Source organism: Phascolarctos cinereus, unplaced genomic scaffold (genome assembly GCF_003287225.1).
Source record: "Phascolarctos cinereus isolate Bilbo 61053 unplaced genomic scaffold, phaCin_HiC Scaffold_4;HRSCAF=312, whole genome shotgun sequence".
Classification (NCBI taxonomy): Eukaryota; Metazoa; Chordata; class Mammalia; order Diprotodontia; family Phascolarctidae; genus Phascolarctos; species Phascolarctos cinereus.
The window spans coordinates 530,643,091-530,669,024 of NW_027555847.1; the positions used below are offsets into that span (position 1 = coordinate 530,643,091).

Below are 25,934 nucleotides of genomic sequence, written 5' to 3' on the forward strand. Positions count from 1 at the left end.
AAAATAACAACTTGAATATTTTATAATTTATGGAAATAGAACCCCCTTATAACATGGCTTAGAATTATAAAAGCTAAGACAAACTAAAGTGTCACATTATATTTCCCCTATAATAAGTGCATATAGGAAAAGCCTGTTAAAACATGATCAGTCAGAGGGGGCAGGTAAGTCACACAGTGGACAGAGCGCTGGCCCTGGAGTCAGGAGGACCTGAGTTCAAATTCAACCTTAGACACATAACACTTACTAGCTGTGTGACTCTGGGCAAGTCACTTAATTCCAATTGCCTCACCAAAAAACAAACAAAAAAAGCCATGATCAGTCAGTATAAACCATCAATACCAACTGACCACATTTAGTCACTACTGGCATTAAAATATTGCTATCAAATTAAACACCTTTTGAAACATTTTTAGCATGAACAATTAAATTTCAAAAATCATCACATATAAAAAAGAATGTCCAAACACAAGAGAAATGAACAAATGTGTCAATTTTAATTTTTATAAATAAAAAGGAATTAACACAACTATCTTAGATTTGAGTAGTCCTTTTCAAAGTGCTTTCACTTAAATGATCCTATTTAATTGTCACACCAACCCTACAAAGCAGGAAGGGTACATTTCCCTGACATATGAGTAAACAAAGGCTCATAAATGTTAAGTGACTTGCCCAGGTCACCTTCTAGTAAGAAAAAAAGCTAGGTCAAGAACTTAAGACTTCTAACTCTTAGACTAATGAATGTTCTTTTCATGATGTCACACTTCCCTTTTCAAGTTCTCTGTACTGCCAGTTAAATGATACTCTTTGTATTGTTCACCAACACAAGGATTCAAATAAAGGCATCATTTTTTTCTTTATCCACTTGCCCTAAATTCTTCCTCTGATGACTAACCACATTGTGAAGGTGAGTCTGGATTTCTAAGTCTAGCTAGATCAACGAAGTATAAGCTCTGAGATGTTTACTAAGATGTACTAAGGTTTTGAGACCAATTTCAGTAATGGATTATGTATCTTTTGACTGAGGACCAGGCTAGCTAAGTGCAGAGAAGCTCATCATCAGATTGGCTGTGGAGTGATGCATTTTTTGACGATGACAACAACAGATGATAACAGTAAAAGAGAGGCTAAGGTCTGTGTCAGCAAAGGAAGTATTTATACCAATGAGATCATCAAGTCAGGCTAGATCTTGCCTAGTCTACAAACTACACACTATATGCAAGAAGTCCACCTTAAGAATTAACCATATTTTTAAAATATTATGCTCAATAGCTAGAGAACAGTTTTGTTGACAATAAATGCTAATTGGTACTGGTTGATAATGAGTTCTTTCGCACTACCAATGACTAATCAATTGCTGCTCAGGCATAGTAATGTGCTCTCCTAGTGGCCTGAAAGTACTAAGGTATTTCCCAACATGATCACAACAATGATCTGGGCAAGGATCTTTAATACCAATAATAGTACATTCAACAGCAAGAGCAACAAATACTTATGGAGCATCTAGCATGTTCAAGCAACTATGGTCTAAACAAAGATGAATAAGACATGAGAGTTTAATTCTGCTAATCAGTCATTAGCCTAAGATTTAGTAGCCTTAAGTAAAGTTTACTTTATTCATAAAAACACATTTAGAGGAAGAGGAGAAAGCATAGAATCAGTTTTGAAATTATCAATTATTTATTTCAAATAATCTCAGGAGGATTTTTTTAAAGGAAGGAGTTAATTTATTGGTAATGGTTAATTATACAATATCAAGCAAATGAAAAGCCTAAACTAAACTTCAAATAAACAACAAACATTATCATTTGCAAAATTTAAATGGATTACTGATTTACCCCTAATGAACAGAGGTGGTAGGGGAAGGCATATGAGGTAGATATAAGCCTGAACTTGTTGAGATCTACATTTTCCTTGCCTTCTAAGAGATTTTAGAAGATTACACTAGGAGTCAGAAAAACTGGATTTTAGTGTTTTAGCACTACTAGTAATTAAATATGTGACTTTGGGCAAGTCACTTAACTCTGGGCCTCAGTTTCTTCACCTATGAAATGAAAAGTTTGGACTAAATAATCTCTAAAGTTCCTACCAACTCTAACATTTTATGCTCTAATTTTAAGACTCAATCATAAAAAGCACAAGTCAGCACAGTAATTTTGACAGTCTTGCTGGTATGCATACTACAGCGATGAAAAAAAAAGTACAGGCCATATTATCCCAAAATAATAAATAAATTCTAATATCCTGAGCCAAGCATTCAATTGAGAAGATGTTTGTTTGCATCTGCAAAGTATGTTTCTTGGTGCTAATGTTTACCCACTCAAAAACTGATTTAATTCTCCATGTAGGGGAAACTAGTACTCCTTCAAATGGCCCTACTCTACTTCCTCCTCAGTGTTTATGAGAAAATATATTTATCTCTTGTCCTTATATGTTCCCATTAAACAGAAACTTTCTGGTGAATGAAACTACCTAAAAAGATACATTAGAATGAATTATGCATTATTCTGAAAGAAAAATCTACTACCAGTTAAGACTTAAACAATAATATGTATATATTGCTGTACAGTTTGTAAATCTTTTCCTTCATAACAGTAATGAGGAATACTTAATGTTAGCATTCTTATTTCCGTTTTACAGATAAATAAACTTAAACTAAGGGTGACTAATTGATTTGTACATTGTCAAAAAGCTAGCAAGTAGAAGAATTAAAGCTAAAATCAAAGACTTCTGACTACAAGGCCAGTGTTATTCAATTTAATTCAACTCAACTCAGTTAACATTACATAAAGAGAGTAACACAGAAGATAGGGTTGGCCTTGGGATGAGGAAAGCTTAGCCTAAGTCCTTCCTTTCACACATACTAGCAGTTTAACTTTAGTAAAACACAACTTCTTAATGCCTTAGGTAATATTCTAACATGAGTTGGCGATATACGTTAGCAAGTGGAGGAAATCTGCATACTGGAATTTCACTGAACTGATGAAATTACAGGTCTGCCTCAAAAAAATATTGCTATCTGTAAAAATCAGTTAAGTCTAATTCTCTATTATTTTTTAGGAATGTGCAAATCCAGGTAAATGGGGTTTCGTCGGTCAAATGAACTGTACAACACTTTAAGCAATATGACAGCAATTTGAAAATGTTCTTAATACTTTTGCCTTACAAATTCTTATATCTGAATTAGCATACTCTTCAAAAAAGGATCATATTTAAGTACAATAAGGATTAAATAATTCTAATTCATGCCCATTCCCTAGGGTCTTATTCTCTTAACATATCATAAAATATGACACATCTATAAGTGCTATTGTTCAGTCGTTTCAGTCATGTCCAACTTTTTGTGATCCCATTTGGGGTTTTCTTGGCAAAGGTATAGGAGAACCTTGCCATTTCTTTCTCCGGTTCATTTTACAGATGAGAAAACTGAGGCAAACAGGGTTAACTGACTTGCCCAGAGTCACACAGCTAGTATCTGAGTCCAGATTCGAATTCAGGAAAATGAATGTTCCTGGCTCTGGCTTTCTATCCACTGCACCACCTCTGCCTACTAACATAACTTACACGTTAATCTGAGATTACTTGGAAACTAATTCAAAAGGACTGACTAATGATGGGAATTTCAAGAACTATGGCAAGTTAATAGAGGAGAAAATTAAGTGGAAGTAAACCCTTTCAGAGCCTTTTATGTGAAACAAAAAATCACAACTGATTAAGTTACTTATAAGGACTAACCCTAGAGGCATGAATTGCTTAAATCATGAATACTGATGTTCTGTTACAATAAAGATACAGAAGAAATCACAGGTAAGGAGTTGTTAAATTTTTATAACATACCAGATGTCCATTCTTGATACTTCATCAAACAAAATAAGACAGAATAATGCTGCCACTTCAGTCACAACAGCAGAATCCTTTTGGAATATCAAGGCAACTGAAGAGTCAAAATGCAAAATTATCTTCTATCAGATATTTTAGTTATAACAGAATGCTTTACAAATACACATACATCTTTAAATCTGAAATGAAGGCACATACTATAAAAGTTATATAACTGATCAATTTTTTTGAAGTCAGGAAATGTGCAAATGAAAAAAAAGCATCACTATGGAACATATTAGTGTTTGAACCTTGATTTGACCACTCAAACTAGCTTATTTGCTATTCCACATATATGTAATTTCATCTCCTACTTCTCTACCTTTGTAAGGACACTCCCCCTATACTGAAATATTATCCTTCCTCATGAGCACCCCCTGAAATCCCTGACTCCTTCCAAGACTCAATTGAAGGACCAATCTAAACAAAATGATCTGCTCCTCCCCAGATGTCAGTATACTCCTTATTACCAAAACAAAAAAATGTAATATTTGCTCAGATTTATTTTTTGTATTTTTTAACTATATACATACCATGACTGTTTCATTTTTATATGTGTATTCCCAAGGCCTACTATAGCACCTACACATAGTAGGTACTCATTAAATGCTTGCCAAATGAATCCTACAGGCACACGAACAGCTTGAAAGATGGAAGGCACCTTAAAGGTTATTCAGTCTAACCCTCTTATTTTATAGAGGAGAAAACAGTCCCTGAAAAGTCAAGTACTTTGCCCAAGGTTACATTAATAGTAAGTGACAAGCAGTTCCAGGCAAATAGGAATAATTAACTTCAGTTTTTAATGGCGTATAATTACTCATCCATCATCAAGATTTTGGCAAATCAATTAAATTCTAAGTAAATTTTTTACTCTCTGAAATACTGCCTCATCTTCCCATTGAATACAAAGATTTTAGACACATATACACACATACACACACACACTCACACAATACTGATAACCAGTTTGTTTATTAGTCAGTAGCATCTAATCCTTCATTACCCCATTTGGGGTTTTCTTGGCAGAGACACTAAAGAGTCTTTCTCATTCAGATCATTTTACAGATTAGGAAATAAGGCAAACAGGGTCAAATGACTTGCCCAGAGTCACACAGCTATCAAGTATTTGAGGCCTGATTTGAACTCACAAAGATGAGTCTTCCTGACTCCAAGCCCAGCACTCTACCTACTGCACCATATAGCTGCCCCTCACTGATAACCAGACAGAGGCAATAAAACAAAAGGAGTGAATAGGTGTCACCTACATAGGACCAACATTTGGAATTGTGTGCTAGGGAAGAGAGGAGGAGGCTTCAAGATGAGAAAAATATCAAGCAGTATTCCCACACTGATAGAAAAATACACATATTTGAAGTCTTAAGGCCCAGGTTAAAAATCCTAATTCTACTACTTACTACCCTTGTAACACTGGGCAGTCACTTCATGTCTCTGGGTCTCAGTTTCTTCATTTGTAAAATTAGAGAGTTGGACTAAATATCCTCAAAGGATGTTTCCAGCTCTAAATCTATGATCCTATTATTTATATCTCAAAGCCCCAAAAATAAAAAGCAACATCTAGATCCCAAAAAGTCTATAGAGTTACTTAGACTTTTAGTTTTCCTATTTACCTAGCTGAATCTGAACCCAGTCACACTAGAAATGATTCCAGCAACAAGAAAGATGACCACTAAGTGTCTAATATGGAAATTTTAGGCTACATAAAAAGCAACTAAGGTCAACCCTAACATCCAAATTAGCAAAGGCCCACAAACCTAAAGTTTAAAAGAAATTTAATCAGGCATAAAGTAAATAAGTTACAAATGACCCAAAAATAAGAAAAACTTTAACATCTATATAATATCGCCACTACAGTGTTTCAGCTATTGTCATTAGGTAGTAATGTAATATAATTCCATAATATCTAATTTACTCATCACTGTGTAAAGGACTACTAAAAATGTCACAGTTTAGTCTCAATTTTCATGAACCTACATATTTCTGAACCTATTTGTAAGGAATGATTCCTTTTACCAAAAATATTTAGAAAGACCTAAGTCCTTTCTCCCTAAATGCCCAAAACATTAGAACTAAAGATTAATAAGATCTGAAACCACCTGTTTCAATTGAATTATATTTTATCCTTATAAAACACTTAGAAACTGATAAATCTATGAACATTAAGGTATCTGTCTAACCTAAACATCTCTTGTTTAGATGAGGAGGAAACAATATATTGACCTAATCTAGTAGGGAAAAGAAAATAATATAAAATGAAGGCTCATGAGGCAAGTAAATTGCCAGCTAACGATATCAGGCTAACCATTCAAAGGCAACTACATAGATTTCCTCCTTATGATAAATAATAAAAGCAGAAGCTATAGGACTCGCCAAGTACTTTATAAGGATTAATTAATCTCCACTGATGATTCTGAAAGGCATACAAACTCCCAATTTTACAGGTGGCAATATGTGAGACTACTGCTTGTCTAATGAGATAATAAGCCACCAGAGGATACAGGATCTGATGACAGAAACAAAACAAACAACAAATGCGGGTTACAGAAGAGACTGCAGTAACAGCAGGTGCAGTGGTGATTCTTTACATGCATGGACTCTACTTAAATATCAAAATACCAGATGGGGCGTGTACAAAGTGTCCTCCTGGGTTACAGCTTTTAACAGATCAAAGGTCAACACACTGAAAGTACTCAATAATGGATTAGAAGGAAAAAAAATTCATGAAGTAAATAAAATACGTCATTTCTAAAATGTACAGACATTTCTCAGGGCTTTTTAGAAAACCAGGCATTTTTCATTATTAGGAGTTCAAAGTTGCCCTAGTAGGTGTCAGATTTTTCTTTTTTAATATGGATATACATATATGTACACAAATATGTAGACAGTTTACATATGTATGTTAGTGTTTATGTGTATTATGTAAACATACATACACATGTAGATATATGTAAAAAGGAAAACAGTTGTTAAACTCCAAATAAATAAATTTATCTAACCAATAAGTAACATTACATTATTGATAACAGCTTTTAATCACCTCTGAATAACAGGAATAAGACAGAAGACTCCTGTGAAAGAGACAGACGTTTTACTGAATCAGCAGTCAGAAGTTTTCTTAAGATTGTAAGGCATGGTAAGATCATACATTCCATTTCCTAGTCAAGAACAAAAAACAAAGTAATTTTATTTTCATATATTCTAGTAAGAGTAAATAAACCATTTTAATATTATATAACATAGGCTTTTTTACCTATGAATTTCAACTATGAATCAAATTTAAATAAACTTTACTTAAGAATTATTTTTTAAATGAGGCCAATATAATTATTTATTGATTTCTATGTAGGTTTGCTCTCAGATTCAAAGCTAAATAATGGAGAACATTCATTTGCAGTTAGTAGTAAATCTGATTAATAAAATAATCACTCTCTAAAAAAAGTACAATTTTGTTGTGCTTTTATGGTGGGATTTTGGGGGGAGGAGGAATAAAGTTCAGAGACAGTGGTGGAGGGAAACTTACCTCACCATCTTTTCTAACACATTTATTTAAAACAAAAAATATATTATCAATTAAATCCATCTTGTTCACCACATTATGCATTCTGATATCTACAAAAGAAGGAAAATTATAAAAATTCAACAAGCTACAAAAAATGACAGAAAATCTAAAATAGTATTTTATTCATAATTTATTAAGTCACTAACTTCCCATTTAACCTTAATTTAATGTTATAAAGGTTTATTATAGCATTTTTCAAAGGAATAAAAGGTAAATTCCTCTTTTAAATATGCTTTGCTTATTTGAGTCCTTAAGGGAAAGATGTACAAGGTTTTAATATTTTTGGTAAGGGCAACTGAAATGTAAGACTAGTGAATAATATGAAAACACATTTTGTAGCTACTTAAAAATTAAGGTAAAGTTTAAATATCTAACCTAAAAATAACCTTCATATAGAACTGCTGAGTTCTTCAAAATTGTAAGTATTCCTATCATCATAAATTAACTATGTTTTTCAGAGAAAAGAAACAAATTTCAGGTTTGTTGTTTTTCCGATATATACTTTTGTTGTCTATTTGTTTCTACTTCTCATATAGTTCATCTATACATTGGGATATTATTTAAACCTTTTTCACAGTGCTATCCATACTCTTGCTATTCCTAGAAATCTTATTTCAGCTGAAGTCTCCTCACTTTATCATATCCAATTATTGCTTAATGACACAATTGGTAATAAGGATAATGTGGCTGAATGTCACAAAGATATACAAAATGTATTTTGTATTGCCATGTAGTAGACCAGTCTCACTCACTATTTTCACAAAATGACAGCTCTCTTTGTCCTCTAATTCCTGGCTTCTTTTTACAAAACTAACCAAAAGTTGCCATAAGTTGTAAATTGTAACTGAGGTGCTCTGAGTTCTAACCCAGGAATTAAGCCAGGTTCCAAAGTTTGGAATATGTCTACAGGATTCTTTACCTTTTCTGTGTCACTTTTGGACAGTCTCATGAAGTCTATGAGCCCATTCTCAGAAGAATGTTTTTCAACAAATAAATATGTAGGTTTATAAAGGAAACCAATTATGTTGAAGTACAGCTTTCAGAATATTAAAAAGAGTAAGTTCACAGACTCCAGGTGAAGAACACCTTATATAGATGAAGTATAAACTAGTGCCATAATTTCAATTTACTTCTTAACATGCCAAATCAAGTTTTTTATGGATTATATGGTATTGAACTGTAGCTCCCCACCACACACACACACACACACACACACACACACACACAAATCTTTTTTTATTCTTTTTATTCGTTTTGTTAAATACTTCCCAAGTACATGTGAAAAAATTTTAACAATCATTTTTTAAAATTCTGCGTTAGTTCTAAATTCTCTTCCTCCCTCACTCCCCTTCCTCATGAGGAGGCAAGCAATTTGATTTTGGTTACACATCAAGTCCTGTAAAATACACTTCCATTTTAGCCATGTTGTACAAAAAAACACAAACAAAACAAAATAATAAAGATAAAGAAAAATTTTCAAATATGCTTCATCTGCATTTAGAGTTCAGTAATTCTCTTTCGGGAGGTATACATCCATAAATCTAAATGCACACACCAGAATTCAGATTTTTGTCAAAATTTCAAAAAACATATATACAGAGGCATTGATTTGCCCACTGTTAGGCCACAGAGGAAAAACAGAAAACAAAAAGTCCAAAAAATCCAACAATTAGATAATTGACTCTTGAATAAGAAAAAACTTACACACTGAATATTAAAATAGATATGGTCAAAATATTTGTACAATGTCATGGCCTACTGCTAAAGCTAGAAATTTTAGTTCCTTTTAGATAGTGTATTTTGCAAGATGAAACAATATTTATTTTATATAGGAGATCTCTTCAACTAAAAAAAATATGTTGGCAATATTACCTCAGTTTTTCCTGACAGAATGTTCTAGTACTTTAATGAAGCATTAATAAGCATTGACTAGAAAATAGTGTGGTACAGTGGAAAGAGCACTGGCTCTGCAGCTCAAGGGCCTGGGTTCAAACCCTATCCCTGATGCTTACTACTTGTGTGACTTTAGTCAAGTAATTTAACTATTCTGGGCCTCAGTTGCCTCATATGTAAAGTGAGAGGGCTGGAGAAGGTGGCCTCTGAAGTCCCTCCCAGCTCTAGATCTATAATACAAATGAACAGATCAAGCTTTGGAATTTCAGTCACCTTTAGCTGCAGAAAGCAATTAATTTATAGCCGGGAATAGAATCTTCCTTAGAAACACTATAAATAATGATACTGACTTTTAACAGTACTGAAGAATTATTCTCTAGGGACAGGAGTAATATAAATGCAAAGTAATTAATAACACCTAATATGAAGGAAGGGAACATAAGGTTACATATTGATAATGCTTCAACTAAGCTAAAGAAAAAATATCTTACTAGCTGTCTCAAAATCAATTCATAAACATGTACAACATATCAACTACTATATTTCCTATCTGAATCTACTTAGGAATAGATGATTTGGTGAAATTTCTCACATATCACATGGCAAAATAGAAATCACATGTACCAGACAAGGTGACACAACACATGGTCTAGTATCAAAATGGCACTACAATTTTAGAAGAAAAAAGATTCATTAAATGATTTTTAGAAGTAGAAAGAATACTATTCCAGACAACAATAATATAAAACTAACCAGAGTTTCATATTCCCCAAGGTTTAGTTACCTTGAAAAATTATAGCTAATTGGTCTAATGCCGACTTCCTCAAAGGTAGGTCAACAACATCTGAAGTAAAAACTCCATATAATTTTTCAACAGCTTCCATCTAAGAACAAAAATGTATTTATATTTTTATACACATATAAAATTCTAAACTACAACTTTAATAATTACTCTGTAAGGAAAAATTTTTCAAAATCTACTTTTCTGCTGAGTCACTCAATTTCACATTTATTTTTATAGAGTACTAAATTACAGTGCCCTTATTATTAGAAAACATTAAATATCTTTGCATTTTTAAACTATATTGTACTAAATCATAGGACAATGGTTCTAACTTTTTGGCCCAAGACAAAAAGTTATGCTTCGTCCCTCTGCTTATCTTCTAAATGTCTACTTCATTTAGTGTAAATAACTGGCACATTATTGGCTAGAAAGTACTTTAAGCAACATTTCCTAAAGATTCTACTAATCAATTTTTAAATTCCACCTTAAAAATGCAAGTTATAGTAATATTCCTATTAACAAAAATAATATTACACCATCCTTTTTTTTTTCCATCAGAAACTTTAGAGGCAGAAATTATATAGGAATGTAGGGCATCAAGCCCTGACTTGTCCTCCCCAAAATAGTTGGAGGCTGCCTGGGCCCAGGAAGAGACCATGTACTGCCCTTTCTTACAACTCTTCCCCAGAGGATTAAACTGAGTTTACCTACAAAGTAGGCTTAGTGTGATTATAAGAATAATACCATATTTTTCCAAGTTTTTATAGAAAAAAATGGGTTAAAAGATTAGGAGGATATAGGAGGCCTAAAGGACTTACCACTGAGACAGAAAGGGAACAGAAAAGGGGAGACAAACTGCAAACTTGCAAATCTTTGTCCAAGATTTGCCCTCCTTACCCTAAATTGAAAACAGCATATAAAAGCTGAATTTACAGATATTTTTACATGTATCTTTGAATGCAGGAAACTCTAGTAAGTGCAATTTATTAGGATTTTTATGTCACTTAATTTTATTGAATTTTGTTTTATTTTGTTTCAAATAGCCTCCTTCCTTATAAGGAAGTTTAACTTTCAGAGGACAAATTAATGGAGATGTCACAATATTTTCTGACTTTTCAATACTAAGGTGATAGTAGAAAGATGCTTTTCCAGTAATAGCTACCACCACCACCATTACATGAGTATATATTTTTAAGCTTAATAATAACTCACTTTCCACGTACACCAAAAAATGTATAGTACATTTTCTGTGATAGCAAAGAACCAGAATTGAAGCAAATGTCCACTGATTGGGGAATGGCTAAATAAACTGTAGAGCATGAACATAATGGAATATCATTTTGCTGTAAGAAACAGTAAATATGCATACGGAGAAACACAAAAAAAACCTTGTATGAACTGATGCAAAATGAAGCAAAGCTATGAAAACAATATACACGATGACTATAACAACGTAAGTGGAAAAACCAACAACCACAAATCAGTTGTAACTAAATATAGTAAAATTATAAAGAACAAGCTTGATCCTAAATAAGTCAAGACTGGTCCTCTTCCTCTGTAATGGTAGGGAACCAATGATATGGAATTTTGCACATGATATCAGACATTTTAAATATTTTGATTGGTTTGTTGATTAATTTCCTCCTCCCTTTAAAAAAAAATCTTTGGTATATAAAGGATGGATCTATGGGATGGGAGAGGGCGGTCCAAATACAAGGGGAAATATGAATGATGTGGAAAAACAAAGGGTATCAATAAAAACCATATTCTTATAAGAAGTTTTTTAAAAACTCTAGAAATAACTCATATTATAATAGTCCTTTCTCAAAATGACCCTGTGATATTGGAATTGAAAGTCCTGCTATCCCTCTCTGAAGTTAAAGGAGATTAAATGTCACATGGCTTAACATACCTGGATATCATCTCCCACAATTACTTCATTTATTCCAGTCTCTGAGGAAGAGGTGACTTTTCTCCTAACCAAGGGCATTCTCTCATGATTCCTTCTCCCTCTTGTCTTTTCTAATACATTGTTCACTATTATCTTACTCACCCCATGATCTTCAGGTTTTTCCTGTCTATTAATTCCTATTGCCTATAAAAATATACAACTTTCCCTCATCATTAAAAAAAAATCCCTAAATCCCACCATCCCTGATTAGCTATAGATCTAGATCTTGCTTCCTTTTATAGTTAGTCTTTATGAAGGTCACCTACAGTGGTGTTTCCACTTCTCTACTACCAATTTAAATGGACTCTTTTCAACTCTCTTCATTCTTGACCTCTTTAACATTTGACACTGTTGATCACTCTCTAAATAGGCATTCTTCTAGGTTTTTGTGTCTTAATGTTCTCTCCTAGTTCTTCTGCTACCTATCTGACTGTTTCTTCTCATTCTCCTTTACTCTATCATCATCTATGATCAATGTCATACCTACTATGTATTAACTGTGGGTATACATCAAGATTCTGCTCTAGGTCCTCTTTTCTTCTCCATACTCTCTCACTTGGTAACCTTATGATCTCCAATATGTTTAATTATCATCTCTAGAAAGATGATTCTGTTTGTATGTGTGTGTTAATATATACACATGTAATGTATATATGTATATATAAGACCTAGAGATAGATACTGACATGTAAAGATATTTATAGAGATAGACAGATACGAGTTATCCAAACTTCTCTGTAATTATCAAGAGCACCTCCATCTTTCCAGTCACAAAGGTTCACACAATTACCGTCATGCTCAACTATTCATTCTCATCCATTCTCAAATATTGTTTCTATTTCCATAACATTTCTTGTCTTTGCCCTATTCTCTCCTAACTCCACTATACCATGCTGCCTTTAAGCATGGTTTATTAAACACTTATCTTACTGAGCTCTACCAGCTCTCCCAGGATCTCTTGGAGCAACAGGTTATACCAGCAAGATGGTTAGAAATACAGTCTATTACCACAGAACAAATTATCTTCTCTAAAAAGTTAATAAGCCTATGTAAATGTCAAACTCAAAATCTTGATCTCATTAGAACAATTCTCTATCCAAAATAATTAGCTGGTAAGAAATAAGAAATAATATGGAGTTAAAATGAAACCAAATATATTCAGTAATTTCAAAGGACAAAATTATACTCAATATATCTCATAAATATCAAAATAATTATCTCTTTACATGTTTAAACTAACTTTACAATGCTAAATCCTAATGGTTAAGTTCTTCCATTGAGTCTATTCACAAATATCTTAGATGAGCAGGTTAGTAGTGTAAATGGACCATGTATTTGGATTCTGGTTTTCAAATACTAATTTGAAAGAAAGCTAGCATGACATATCAAAGCACTGTCCATTCTACCAAAGTTATTAACATATCAGTATAATATGAAATGATGGACAGTGATTTACTATTCGTCATCCTTATAGAGTCCAAAAAGTGAAATGACATAAATGTGAAGGATTGACTAAGCATTTTAAAAAGTAATAGCCCACATGATAACACTATCTATGTGTAATATTGAAACATGAACACTATTATAAAACATGGCCACACAAAATATGTATATTGCAATTATAAATTAGTTATTTTATTTTTTGTATTCCTTTTCACTTGTTTTTACCTTAGTCTGAATGACACTGCTGTCATTACAGCAAATAAGCTTCTCGAATGAGGATCAGAATTCCCTCAGATTGTCTAGATTATAAGCTCTACATCTGAGTCATCTTAGTATCCCCAGCAGTCCCTAGCATACTGTCCACTGGCCTGAACTGCTAAATTCAAATCTGATTCAGTGGTCTCTAACCTATCTGCCAATAATTTACACAAAGCAGAAAGCACTGAAATACACATACTTGTGCTTTAAGGTATGGAATTCCAAGCAGAATGCAAGATAAAACATAGCCATGACATCCATTTATGACTTCATGCACACATGTTAGAGAGCCAACAAACTCATGTAAAAAGTAAAATACTATTGTCTATATTTTAAATACAGGAACTTAGAGTAGATAATAAGGGAAAATAAAGCTAGAATAAAAATACAACTAAGTCTTGATTTCCTGAAAGGGTAGGCAGTGACATGTTTGACCCATAACAGATAACCCAACAAGTACTTTCAGAATGCATTAGGTCACTTTTTCACATTTACCTTTCGAATTCTTATCTATTTAACGTAATATTAAGATTAATTTAAGCACACCAAATGATGACCCTTAGAAAGGAAATACAAAGTATGCTATTTCACTAGTCTGCATAACTTTCTTCCAACATACATAAACAAAGCTAACAATACAACATCAACAGATGCATCAAAATGATATGTGATTCACCTTAATAATTGGTTGTCTTGTGTCATCCAATTTGAGGTCAATAGTTTTTTCCACAATAAATAAGTTGGTTACTTTAGAGAGAAGATTAGCATCTAGGAAAGGACGCTTTGTGCTTCTCCCTTCTTCATTCATTAGTTGAAATGCTAAAAGCTTTAATGCCTTGTCTCGTACCCTAAGGACACAAAATATTATTATAAACATGTTTTCTGCACAAAATTATATATTAAACATACAATATCACAATTATAAAGGGTTATAACATATGCATAAAGGTAAGTGTTTATTTTCCAGATTATAGCATGCAGTTAAAAGAGCTTCAGTATATTTATCTTGAACAGGGACTATTAAATCACAACTGTGTCAGGTTTGTGGTTTCTATGACCCTTCTTATTATGCATATGAGGACATGTTTGCTTCTTAGGATTGTGTGATTACAAGTGCCATTCTTCCCCAGGTGAATGTAAATGAACTGATATTGCTTGCTAGGAAATATGTAGGTACATACAAACATTATACATAGCTACATTAATAATTAAGCCTTTCTCCTATTGTTAGGATCTTTGTGTATTAGAAATATATTGTCCCCTCCAACAGAGAATCTAAGTTAGCATTCTTATGTAAAATGCCAAGCAGAAAAAAGCCATAAGTGCCTCCATAAGGTCTTTGATGTTCACCTGACATACCAATCTAAGAACATCATTTCCAAGGAGGTACAGGCAAATTAAAACTGGCTGTCTAAGATTGCAGTTTTATTCTTCCTGCTTTCTTTTTTCATTTCACTCCTAAATCTAGCCAAGGTTTAGTCTTATTTCTCCAACTCTACAGATCAGGACCATAGAAATTAACATCTTAGTCAAGGTTAACAACTGAATTCATAGTAATTTGGAAATTAGGGGCCAAATGGATTTATACTCTATTCCCCTATATCACTCAAGCAAATGTTTGACCTACAAGTCTAGAGCATGAAAAATTAGACTAAGCCTACATGTTACATGAGAGTAAGATTATTTATAATTTATAGCATAATCTTAATATAATGTGATTCATCTGTTGCTCGGTCGTTTTTCAGTTATGTCCAACTCTTTGTGATCCCATTTGGGGTTTTCTTGGCAAAGATACTTGAGTGGTTTGCTACTTCTTTATGCAGCTCATTTTACAGATGAGTAACTGAGGCAAACAGGGTTAAGTGACTTGCCCAGTTCACAGAGCAAGCAGGCAAGCGTCTGAGGCCAGATTTGAACTCACCTAAATGAGTCTCCCTGATTCCAGACCCAGTACTCTTAACCACTGAGCCAACTAGCTGCCTGTGATTCAATTACACATATTTGGAATAGATTATGGATTAATCCATTTCTCCTCAAATATAAAATTGCATATTTTAAAGCCTAAGACAAAGTTAAAAACTCATTTTCCATAAAATCAGCTTAACCTGAACTTGAAGTCATGCTATTTCTTTGTGATCTCTGCTTCCTTTCCCAGACTTTTACTAATTTTGCCTAGAATCAAAATTATATTTAATGGACAAAATCTTCAAACTTCATTTTCTTTCTTTTCTATGAAAACCAGGATAATCTTTTCTTTTTTTTCCAATCCTGCAGTACCTCTCCTAGTCTTCATAATCCTTTAAAGATTATTTACAGTAGCCTGCCAATCACATCTGCCAGTTCTTTCAGTACATAATATGCAGTTTATCTGGAAAAGTTGAACTTACCAAGGCACAGCTGTATTTCCTGTCCCATCTAGCCACCTCGACTCCATTATTTTGTCCATATCTTTTAAAAATACACATTGGTTGATGTGTACTATACATCACTATCAGTAAATTCAAACAATTCACTTTTTTCTCCTTATCAGAACTGTTTCTCTTTGTGCTTTCAAAATTTTTTTTCAGAATTTCCATTCATAAATGGAACTTGCTTCTTATGATCTTAGCTAATCTTCCTCAGAACTCTTTGAAATCTGCTCTCCTAAAATCAAAGGTCCATATCAGAGTATTCCCAACTTTTCCCTTCTTCTCTATCACAAACTCCAAAATGGCATGGTCATTTCCTGCAAGGTTTCCACAATTTCTACCTTATTTGGTCAAAACCAGATGCAGAATACAATTTCCCATTACTGGTTTCTCCATATTTTTGAAGGTTGAACTTGAGAGCAAAGAAATCATAAACTACTATTTTTGGTTGAGTTCTGACAGGTGTTCAGATAATTGACACAACACTCGCTCCCCCATCAGTATTACACCATGCCTCCATCAGTATTACACCATGCCTCTGTTTCAGGCTTGTTCCTGACCTCATCTATCTCACTTTTCTCTCCAGACAATATGAAATATATTCCTATTACAATATCATAATTGTCATCCTTGGGACATGGTCCAATTTGCCAATGTTCTTCTTAAACTGAACTTGAACTTGCCCAGAGCTGAACATTCTAGTCCAGATGTGCCATGACCATAATATTTTTTTTTCAAATATGCATTCTCTGTGACAATCAGCTTCTGTAGCCTCCTATTTCACCTATCCCTTCTAGGTTCCTAAAATCTAAAATTTTATAGTGATGCTATCTGTGCATTCATCTCAAGTCAGCGATAAAAATGAATGTATAACCTTACATTAATCTTGCAGATGGATAATTAAATTGGACATAGAATTAAGCAGGAGGAGACTAAGCTAGATAGCATCCAAGAATCTATTTAACTCTTTTAATGATCCAAAATGCTCACTGCCACAAAAATCTATCTCCTCATCACCAATTTGTGAATCAGGGAAGAAACACCTTTGGAAGAAAAAAGATTACAAGTGACCCAAAGGTTAATGGAAAGATGTTTATTTCTAGGGTATAAGTTGGTTATAACATGTTACCAGTTATGACTTGCTTACACAACAGTAATATAAAATACAACATTTAAATAGAAGACTAGATGAATCATATAATCAGTATGAGAAATAACAAAGGGATGAAATATAACATTGATAAGCCTTTAATGGGATGCTTTCAAAGTATCTATATCAAATAAAATAATAAACACATAAATATAAAATTCTAAAACCATTAAAGCTTTATATAAATGCAATTTCTCATTATCCTCAGGTGTGCTTCTGTTTTCATTAATGTCTCTGGTGCTCAACAAAATAACTGTTTCTTGAAAAATAAACACAGTAATGCTATCAAGAATATAAAACAATGTATTTTTTAAAAAGACAGATGTAATTAAAGATAATAGGGAAATACATGTGAAACATGACCCACAAAATCATTAAAAGCAGTGTCATCTTATTATCAATGTTCTTCGCTAGATATAATGAAGCAAGATTTTCCTTTATTTTTCTTTGGCTCTTACTATAGTTAGAAACTATCTATATCCTTAAACTAATAAAGTCAGTTAATTCCATAAAGAGATTAACCAGACTTTGCTACAAATTTGCATTTTCTGTAGCTAAACAGCCTTACTTACGATTGCTTTTTCGATAGCAAGAGCCGAAATACAGACTTTAATCTGGAAGTTTCTGGGAGAGTCCCACCTCCGCCCTCAGGATTTGTTTCACTCAGAAGGAGGATACAGTTTCCCAAAGTGTCTTCTGTGTCTGCATAACCCTAAAACAATTTTAAAATAATATGGATTTTTATAGTTTAGAAATAGTCATAAAACCAAATTCTCCAAAACCTACTATAAAAAAATTTTTAATTATATTAATGTACACTGAAAATAAGAATTGATTTGCTTTTCAAATAGTTTATAAATCTGTACAGAATAATCTTGAATATTGTGGTGAAAAAAAAAGTAGACATTTTCATTTTCCCCTAACAACTCAAAAGATCTGGAAATCCTCACAAAATTTATGTTTAAAATATGCAAAATATACAAAAGCTGATTTTTTTTTGAAAGCAGATTGTAAACTGCTCATTTTGGGGGAAGTATCAAATTTCTAGTCTATCAGGTTATTACAGAACACTGGAAAAGGTACTTAAATCCTGAACACTAGTCATGAGGTTATTTTATACTATGCTTGCTATCATTCCTGTTGCCACAGTTAATCTAAGCAACATAGAGATGGTATGTTCTGATAACATGCAGAATTATATATGGCCACCTGAAGCAAAATCCATTCAATAAATTCTCTTTCAGTACATTAGGGTACTTTAGTGAATCTAGAAAACTAATGCACTTCTTCCTTAAGATATATTCACTATCTATTTGGATCCAAGATTGTTCTTGGATCAAACTAACACTTCTGACTTTCATCATTATCCAAAGAACAGAACCTTACAGGGTTAAAAAAATAATGTGAACTTAGAAAAGATGATATCAGGATTAGTTGAAGGAGCTCAGGATTGAGAAAACAGGCAAAAAATGACCAATGTCTTTAGATATTTCAAGGGTTTTCATCTGGAAGGAGGATTTGATTTATCTTGATTGGCCCCATAAATATAGTCTCATAGGAACTTACAGAAAGGCAGATTTTGGTTTAATGAAAGGAAGAATTTTCTGATTTAAAAAAAGGTGTGTAAAAAATGGAATGAAATGGACTGTCTTTTGAGGTAGAGAATGATTTAAGTACAGACTGAAATTCAGTTACGCTGGAGTACTGTAAAAGAGGATTTGAGGTCCCAGCTACAGAGGAGGCTAGGGTTGGTGGATCAATTTAGCTCGAGGGCTACGGATTCAGTAGGGCTGAAACCAATTGGGAGGCCCTGGTAGCAGGGACCCAGTCACAGAGATTTGCCAAGCAAGTCAAACCACCACCATCTCCCCTCAGATACCAATGGGGACAGCTCAGGGCCTTGAAACAGAGAGCCTTGAAAATAATGATGTGTTTCTCAAATCATCAAATTTGTTTCCAGCCCAACTCCTTCAGCCATCAGTGAATTGAGAATAAGGTGCAAGAAAAATGGAAAGGAGGGGATTCAAGGAAGCAAGTTATGAGTGGCTTTGAAAATCAAACAGAAGACTTCATATTTGATCCTAAAAATCAAAGACTCCTAGAAGGAACCACTGAAGTTTACTGAATGGGATAGAAGAGATTAGTAACAATATCAGACCTGTGCTTTGAGGAGACTACTGTGATAGTTGAGAGGAAGATGGCCTGGAGTAAAGAATTATGGCAGAGAGCCAACCAGAAGACTACTGCAATAGTCCAGACATGAGGTAGGTGATGAGGGCCTGCACAAAAATGGTGATAGTGTCAGAGGAAAGAAGAGGCCATATAGGAGACATGTTATGGAGGTAAAATTAACAGGCATTGGCAACAAACTGGATATGGGGGAAAGAAGGTGAGGAAGAGTGAGGTGTCAAGGCTGACACCTAGATTGTGAGCCAGGGGGACTGGGAGGATTGTGGTACCCTCAACAGTAATAGGAAAGTTAGGAACAGGAGAGAATTTGGAAGAAAAGATAATGAGTTCAGCTTTGGACATGTTGAGTTTAAGATGTCTACAGGATATCTAGTTTGAGATGTCCAAAAGGCAACTCAAGATGTAAGAGTGTAGGTGTTCCCCAAAGCTCTGTACTAGGCCGTCTTCTCTTTCTCCTTCTATTCTGTTTCGATGATTCTCAGATCTATTTGTCTAGTCCTAACCTTTCTCCTGACCTCCAGTCTTACATCTCTAACTGCCTATTTCAACTACCTTCCCCATAAACAAACTCAATATGTTCAAAACTAAATTTATAATCTTTTCCTCAAAACCCTGCCTCCTCTCTTCCAAACTTCCCTACTTTCCAGGGCATCACCAAACTTCCAATCAATGAGGCTTTCTTACTCTTTCATCCATCATATTCAATCTATAACCAACTCCTGTCATTTTCACCTTTACAATATCTCTTGTATACACACCCTTCTCAAGTGTGTATACCCTGGTGCAGGTTCTAATCACTTCATGCTTAGATCAATGCAATAACCTTCCACTTGGTCTCCTTGCCTTGAGTCTCTCCCCACTCCAGTCCATCTTCCATTCAGCTTTCAAATTAATCTTCCTAAAGTGAAGATTTGATCATCACACACACATCATTCATTAAACTCCAGTGGTTCTCTATCACCTCCAGGAACAAATGTAAAATTCTCTGGCATTCAAAACCCTTCACAACCTGGCCCCTCCTGCCTTTCCAGTTTTCTCACACTTAACTCCTTCTCACATATCCTCTGATCTAGTGACATTGACCTCCCTGCTATTCCTTGTATTCCATGCCTTTTCACTGGCTTGTCCTCCATGCCTATAAGGCCTTTTCACCTCCACCACTGGCTTCCTTGACTTCCTTCAAGACTTGGCTCAGCCCAAATCCTGGAGGAGGCCCTTCTCAGTCCTCCCACTGCTAGTGCCTTCCCTCTAAGATTACCTCCCATCTATACTATGTGTATCTTGGATGGTACATAACTATTTACGTGTTGTCTCTCCCCTTTAGAATAATAGCCCTTTAAAGGCACAAATGATGTTTTGCATTTCTTTGTATTCCCACTTTAACACAATGTCTTGCACTAGTAAGTGCTTAACAAGGAAAGGGAAAGAGAATAAACATTTACATGACAAATGTAGCCAGGTGCTGTGTTAAGCACTTTTTTATAAATATTATCTCATTTGAGCCTCACAACAACCCTGTGGGGTAGGTACTATTCATTACCCCCATTTTATAATTGAGGAACTAGAATCAAACAGTTAGTGGCTTGCCCAAGGTCAAATAACTATTAAGCATCTGAGGCCAGATTTGAACTCAGGTCTTCCTGCCTCCAGGCCCACCACACTAGGCACTGTACCATCAGATTTCTCTAAAAAATGATCTAATAGGAAGGGTAGAGGCAAGATGATAGAGTAAAGACAGGGATTGACCCGAGCCCTCCCAAATTCCTCTCTGAACAACATTAAAATAATGCCTCATAATGAATGTGGAGCAGCAGAACCAACAAAAGGACAGGGTGGAAAAAACTTTCTAGCCCAAAATAATTTAGAAGGTCTGCAGAAAAGGTCTACCTCACTGCGTGAGAATGGAGCACAGCCTAGTGCAGGCCATACCCTGGCAAGCCAGCAGGAGGTGTTGGGGTCAACTGAATCAACAACTGTGGTTTCTAGATCTAGAGCTCTAAGCCCATACAGCTTAGAGGGTTGGACAACTAGTCAGAAGGAAATTACAAGGGACCCTTTGCTGGCACTTGGTAGAGGCAAGGTTGTATTGCCCACATACAGTTACGGGTCATAGTCACAGGGCAAGGAGAAGCACTAGCAGGAACAGGGATACTGGTCACAGTTCCAGGACAGAAAAGAGTGGTTGTAGTCTTTCACAGATAACAGCATGGGCCAGAAGATCAGTGACCACACCTCCTTAAATCATATCACCTTAGAAAAACTGAAAATTTACAGATCCTCAGAATTATCTCTAAAAATAGCAGCACAAAAAAACCTGAAGCTTAAGATAGTGCCCTCTCTCAACCCTGGGAGCAGGACCAATTTTAACATCAAATTAAAAATCAAGAAATAGGCTGGAAAGAAAAAAAAGAACCTGACCACAGAAAGCTACTATAGTGACAGGAAAGATGAAAACACAAACTCAGAAGACAATAATGTCAAAACAGCTACATGAAAAGCCTCAACGAAAAATGTGAATTGATCGCAAACAAAAAAAAATTCCTGAAAGACTTCTAAAATAAGAGATAGAGGAAAAATGGGGGGGGCGGGTACAGAATGAGAGTGATGTAAGAAAATCATTTTTAAAAAGTCAACAGCTTGGTAAAGGAGGCATAAAAAAACTGACTTTCAAATACAAGACTCAAGTGAAGTATAAAAAAGTAACAGGAAGAGAAATCATAAGGGTTTTAAATAAGGTTAAACTGTTTACACTCTTATATGGAAAAATGATACATGTAATTTCTAAAACTTTATCATTATTAAGACAATTAGAAGGAATATGCAGGTATAAGTTGACTGTGATGGGATGATATCTAAAAAAACAAAATTAAGGGAGAAGCCTGTTGTAGGTTACAAAAGACTTTCAATACCAAATAGATTTTGTATTTGATCCTAGAGGTGACAGAGAGCCAGTGGAGTGTACTGAATAGGAGGGTGACATAATCTGACAAACACTTTGGGAAAATGACTTTGGTGGCGGAATGGAAGATGGGCTGGAATGGGGAGAGACTTGTGGCAGGCAGATTCACCAAATCAGGCTACTGCAAAAGTCTAGGTGTGGGATAATGAGGACCTGTATCAGGGTTGAACCAGTATCTTACTATGTGAATAACAAAGCACTAGCAGTATGAAAATAATGTTGTTGTTGTTTTTAAAGTATCATGTATTTAGCAGTTATTCTAAATTTACCAAATAACTTAATAAGAAGAGGCTATTTTAATAACAAATTATCAGGAATAAACAAGTATAAATTGATTAGAAAACTCTCGGCTGTGATATATCTTATGTTTAACAAACCATTTCTGTGGCTATTTTGTTTCCTTTAGGAAGTTATAGAAACAACTTCATTTATGCAATTCAGGCTCTCAGGAATTTTCCTCCTAATAAGGAAGATTCATAGGACACAATGTGTCACCAATACAACATGTTACTAGAGTACTTAATAAATATTACCTGACAATAATAAAAATTACAAATTAACTGTGAGTTAAAGTTTCTTTAAGAGGTATCATACTTACAAACATGGGGAAACTTGGCAAATCATTTACAGTACAGTAATATGCCCAATCCTGACACTAATTTTTATGAACTTAGGCTTAACCATTTATCAAATCTATATATTTCCTCCACAGGTCATTCAAAGTAAGTAAGTAATATTACTTCTATTAATGGAAGTATATGTTCCAATGGCAACATTTTGCTAAGTTTCTTAAGACAGAAATAACAATATGTAAGGCACAATAATGCATTCCATTGCATGGATCCTCCCCCTTGCACTTCCCTTAGTTTTCTAGGCCGGAAGGCAGACATATCCATCCTGTCACATAGAAACCACAGACTAGTAGGTCACAGATGGTGTCTCTCCATTGCCAACTGACTGAATTGTCTAACTCTTACACTGAATAAGAGAATTGATGACATAGTGGACAGAGTGCTGAACCTGGAATCAAGAAGACCTGGATCCAAATTCCATCTCAGACACTTACTAGCTAGGTAACCCTGGGCAAATCACCTAATTTTTTTAGCCTTAGTTTTCTCATCCGTAAAAAATGAATACTGGATTCAATAACCTCTAAGGTTCCTTCCAGCTCTAAGTCTATGAGTTTATGAGCTTATGATTTTATTAATTATTTAATTGGAGTAATTGATGTTAAAATCTTAAATGCCACCAAGCTTACTCTTTCACCTACCACCTGAATACATAAATCATGTACAAATTAGCTACTGTTGTTTAAGATTCTGCCAGAAACAAGATTTACTGGCACATTTCCTATTCTTAGACACCTTGACTTTTGGCCTTTTGAAAATTTCTAATATAATGTGACAGTTTTCCTGCATGAATGCTTTAAAAATCAATCATACTCAGGCCAAGATACCTCAAAAGCAGAAATGCACAAAGTACCTGTAGAATTGGAACAACAGGACAAAGAGCCTCAATAAACTTGTTCCAGGTCAATGTTGTCATAATCAATTGTCCCTGAAGCAAATACATCAGAATATTCTTGACAACAGAGTTCACCTGCTCAAAGACAAAGCATTCAATGAAAAAAGAGATAGAATACTGACAAGGTGAGCTAGATATATCCAGATAAGACCAATAAAGAAAATTCAAATATATAACAACATATCTAAAAAATTATTTTAATTTTGACAACATGGTATATTCTCACATAGCATTCTTATGTAAGTGTCTTCCCTTAGCTAATTCTATTCTTGATCTTTAAAGTCTGGAGGTTTTTCTTCACCCCTTTTTATGAAGGAATCAGTTCTCTTTAATAATCTAGTAAACCTATATCTTTTCTCTTCTGGATGAAAACTTTAAGAGGGAAAAAACAACTGACCTAAATTCTCAAGATTTTTACGTTATAATTGTCACATTCTCCAAATATTTCCCACCACTTCAGCAAAACATTTACTGAGCCTATTCAGAAGGCAGTTTCTTTTGAGCTTAAAATAAAATCACATTGGCTATTATTAGAAACTTAAGGTTTTTTCCTCCAATTCAATATCTGCAGAATAAAGGAATTCTTTTCAGTTTAGTGTTAATACATACCCCATCTTTGGATTCTTGAAGACCAAATGTGCACATTTCATATAGTACTTTTGGATGAAGTAGAAAATTAACATCATGAGAAACTGAATGTCCTGAGATTGCCACAGTGTTGATGCCTAAACAATGCTTTAAAAGAATTGTAAAATATTAAAAAGATAAGATTAATAACATTATACTTCAAGAGAATTTCCCACTTCTTTCTATTTATATTTTAAGAAGCCTAGGAATTTTTTGTTAGCTAAACAAGAAATTTTGATGAAAACTTCTTGTACAATTATTTGAAAGTTCAATATGACAGGAACAGGCCTCAGAAAACTGATCCAAAGCCACTAATTCACTGCTCATACAGTTATAATTTATATTAGTTTATAAGCACAAAGAAATAAAGGAACTGTAACTAAAGTTATTTTGCAAGTATTTTGCTTAAGAAATGAGATCAAAATAAAAATAAATAAAGCAAATTCACAATGTAATACAAATTCCACTGCCAATTTAGAGGCAGTGGCATAGTACATGGGGGCCAACTCAAATACAAAGAGGAGCCTCTAAACCATTCCTGTAATGATCCAATATGCAGGATACATATTTAGTTTTAAAATGGAGATGGACAGTATAGACTGCAATTGAACAAACGAGTTAGACTCAGAGTTGAACAAAGAAGAGCCGGCTCAATTGCTCTTAGGAATTTCCAGACCTCTTTTAATGATCCCACACTTCCTAGGAAAGCAAAGGTCCATTATTCTAATACCAACATTTTATGATCACTGTTATATGGCAACAAGTCAGGGAATAAGACTGCTTCCAAAAAATTAAGGAAATCATGGGCACGAAGGACAATGGGGAAAAGAATGCTGGGTATTAAAAACTTACAGCATATACAAGAAACTCCAAAGAACAGGATAAAAAATGCTTGTAAGGAACTGTATGATAGGAATAGAAAATGCACTGGTCACATGACCAAGTGCTGATCACTCGGCAAGGTGGAACACAGAGTGCTCCACTGGTACCCTGGAAATATCAAGAGAAACGATGGAGAACCTCCAACACATTGTGTGGAGCCTCTGAGGGGAACTTATAAGAGTACCAAAGACAAGAATTGGAAAGCATAGGCAATAACGGATGGATTACAATCTACATTGCTGCAAGGAATTTCCAAATTAATGATATCACAGATCAATTTGAGTACTATATATTAAATGTTATTAGTAATCTGTGCACAGTAATATGTATTTTCTAACACAAGGTATCATTACAAATCACTTTAAGGATCTACTATGTAACAAGCACTGCGGATACAAAGGCAAAATGA

At 34.2% G+C, this 25,934-nt stretch overlaps 1 protein-coding gene across 1 annotated transcript in view; it reads right to left on the reverse strand.

The window, feature by feature from the left end:
* The window catches only part of RTTN (rotatin), a 206,622-nt gene that overhangs the window by 138,177 nt on the left and 42,511 nt on the right, over positions 1–25,934 (reverse strand). The window contains 8 exon segments of the mRNA XM_020985627.2: positions 3,838–3,934; positions 6,935–7,052; positions 7,418–7,506; positions 10,134–10,233; positions 14,462–14,633; positions 17,916–18,055; positions 23,975–24,091; positions 24,626–24,751. Coding sequence (XP_020841286.1) covers positions 3,838–3,934; positions 6,935–7,052; positions 7,418–7,506; positions 10,134–10,233; positions 14,462–14,633; positions 17,916–18,055; positions 23,975–24,091; positions 24,626–24,751 — 959 coding nt within the window.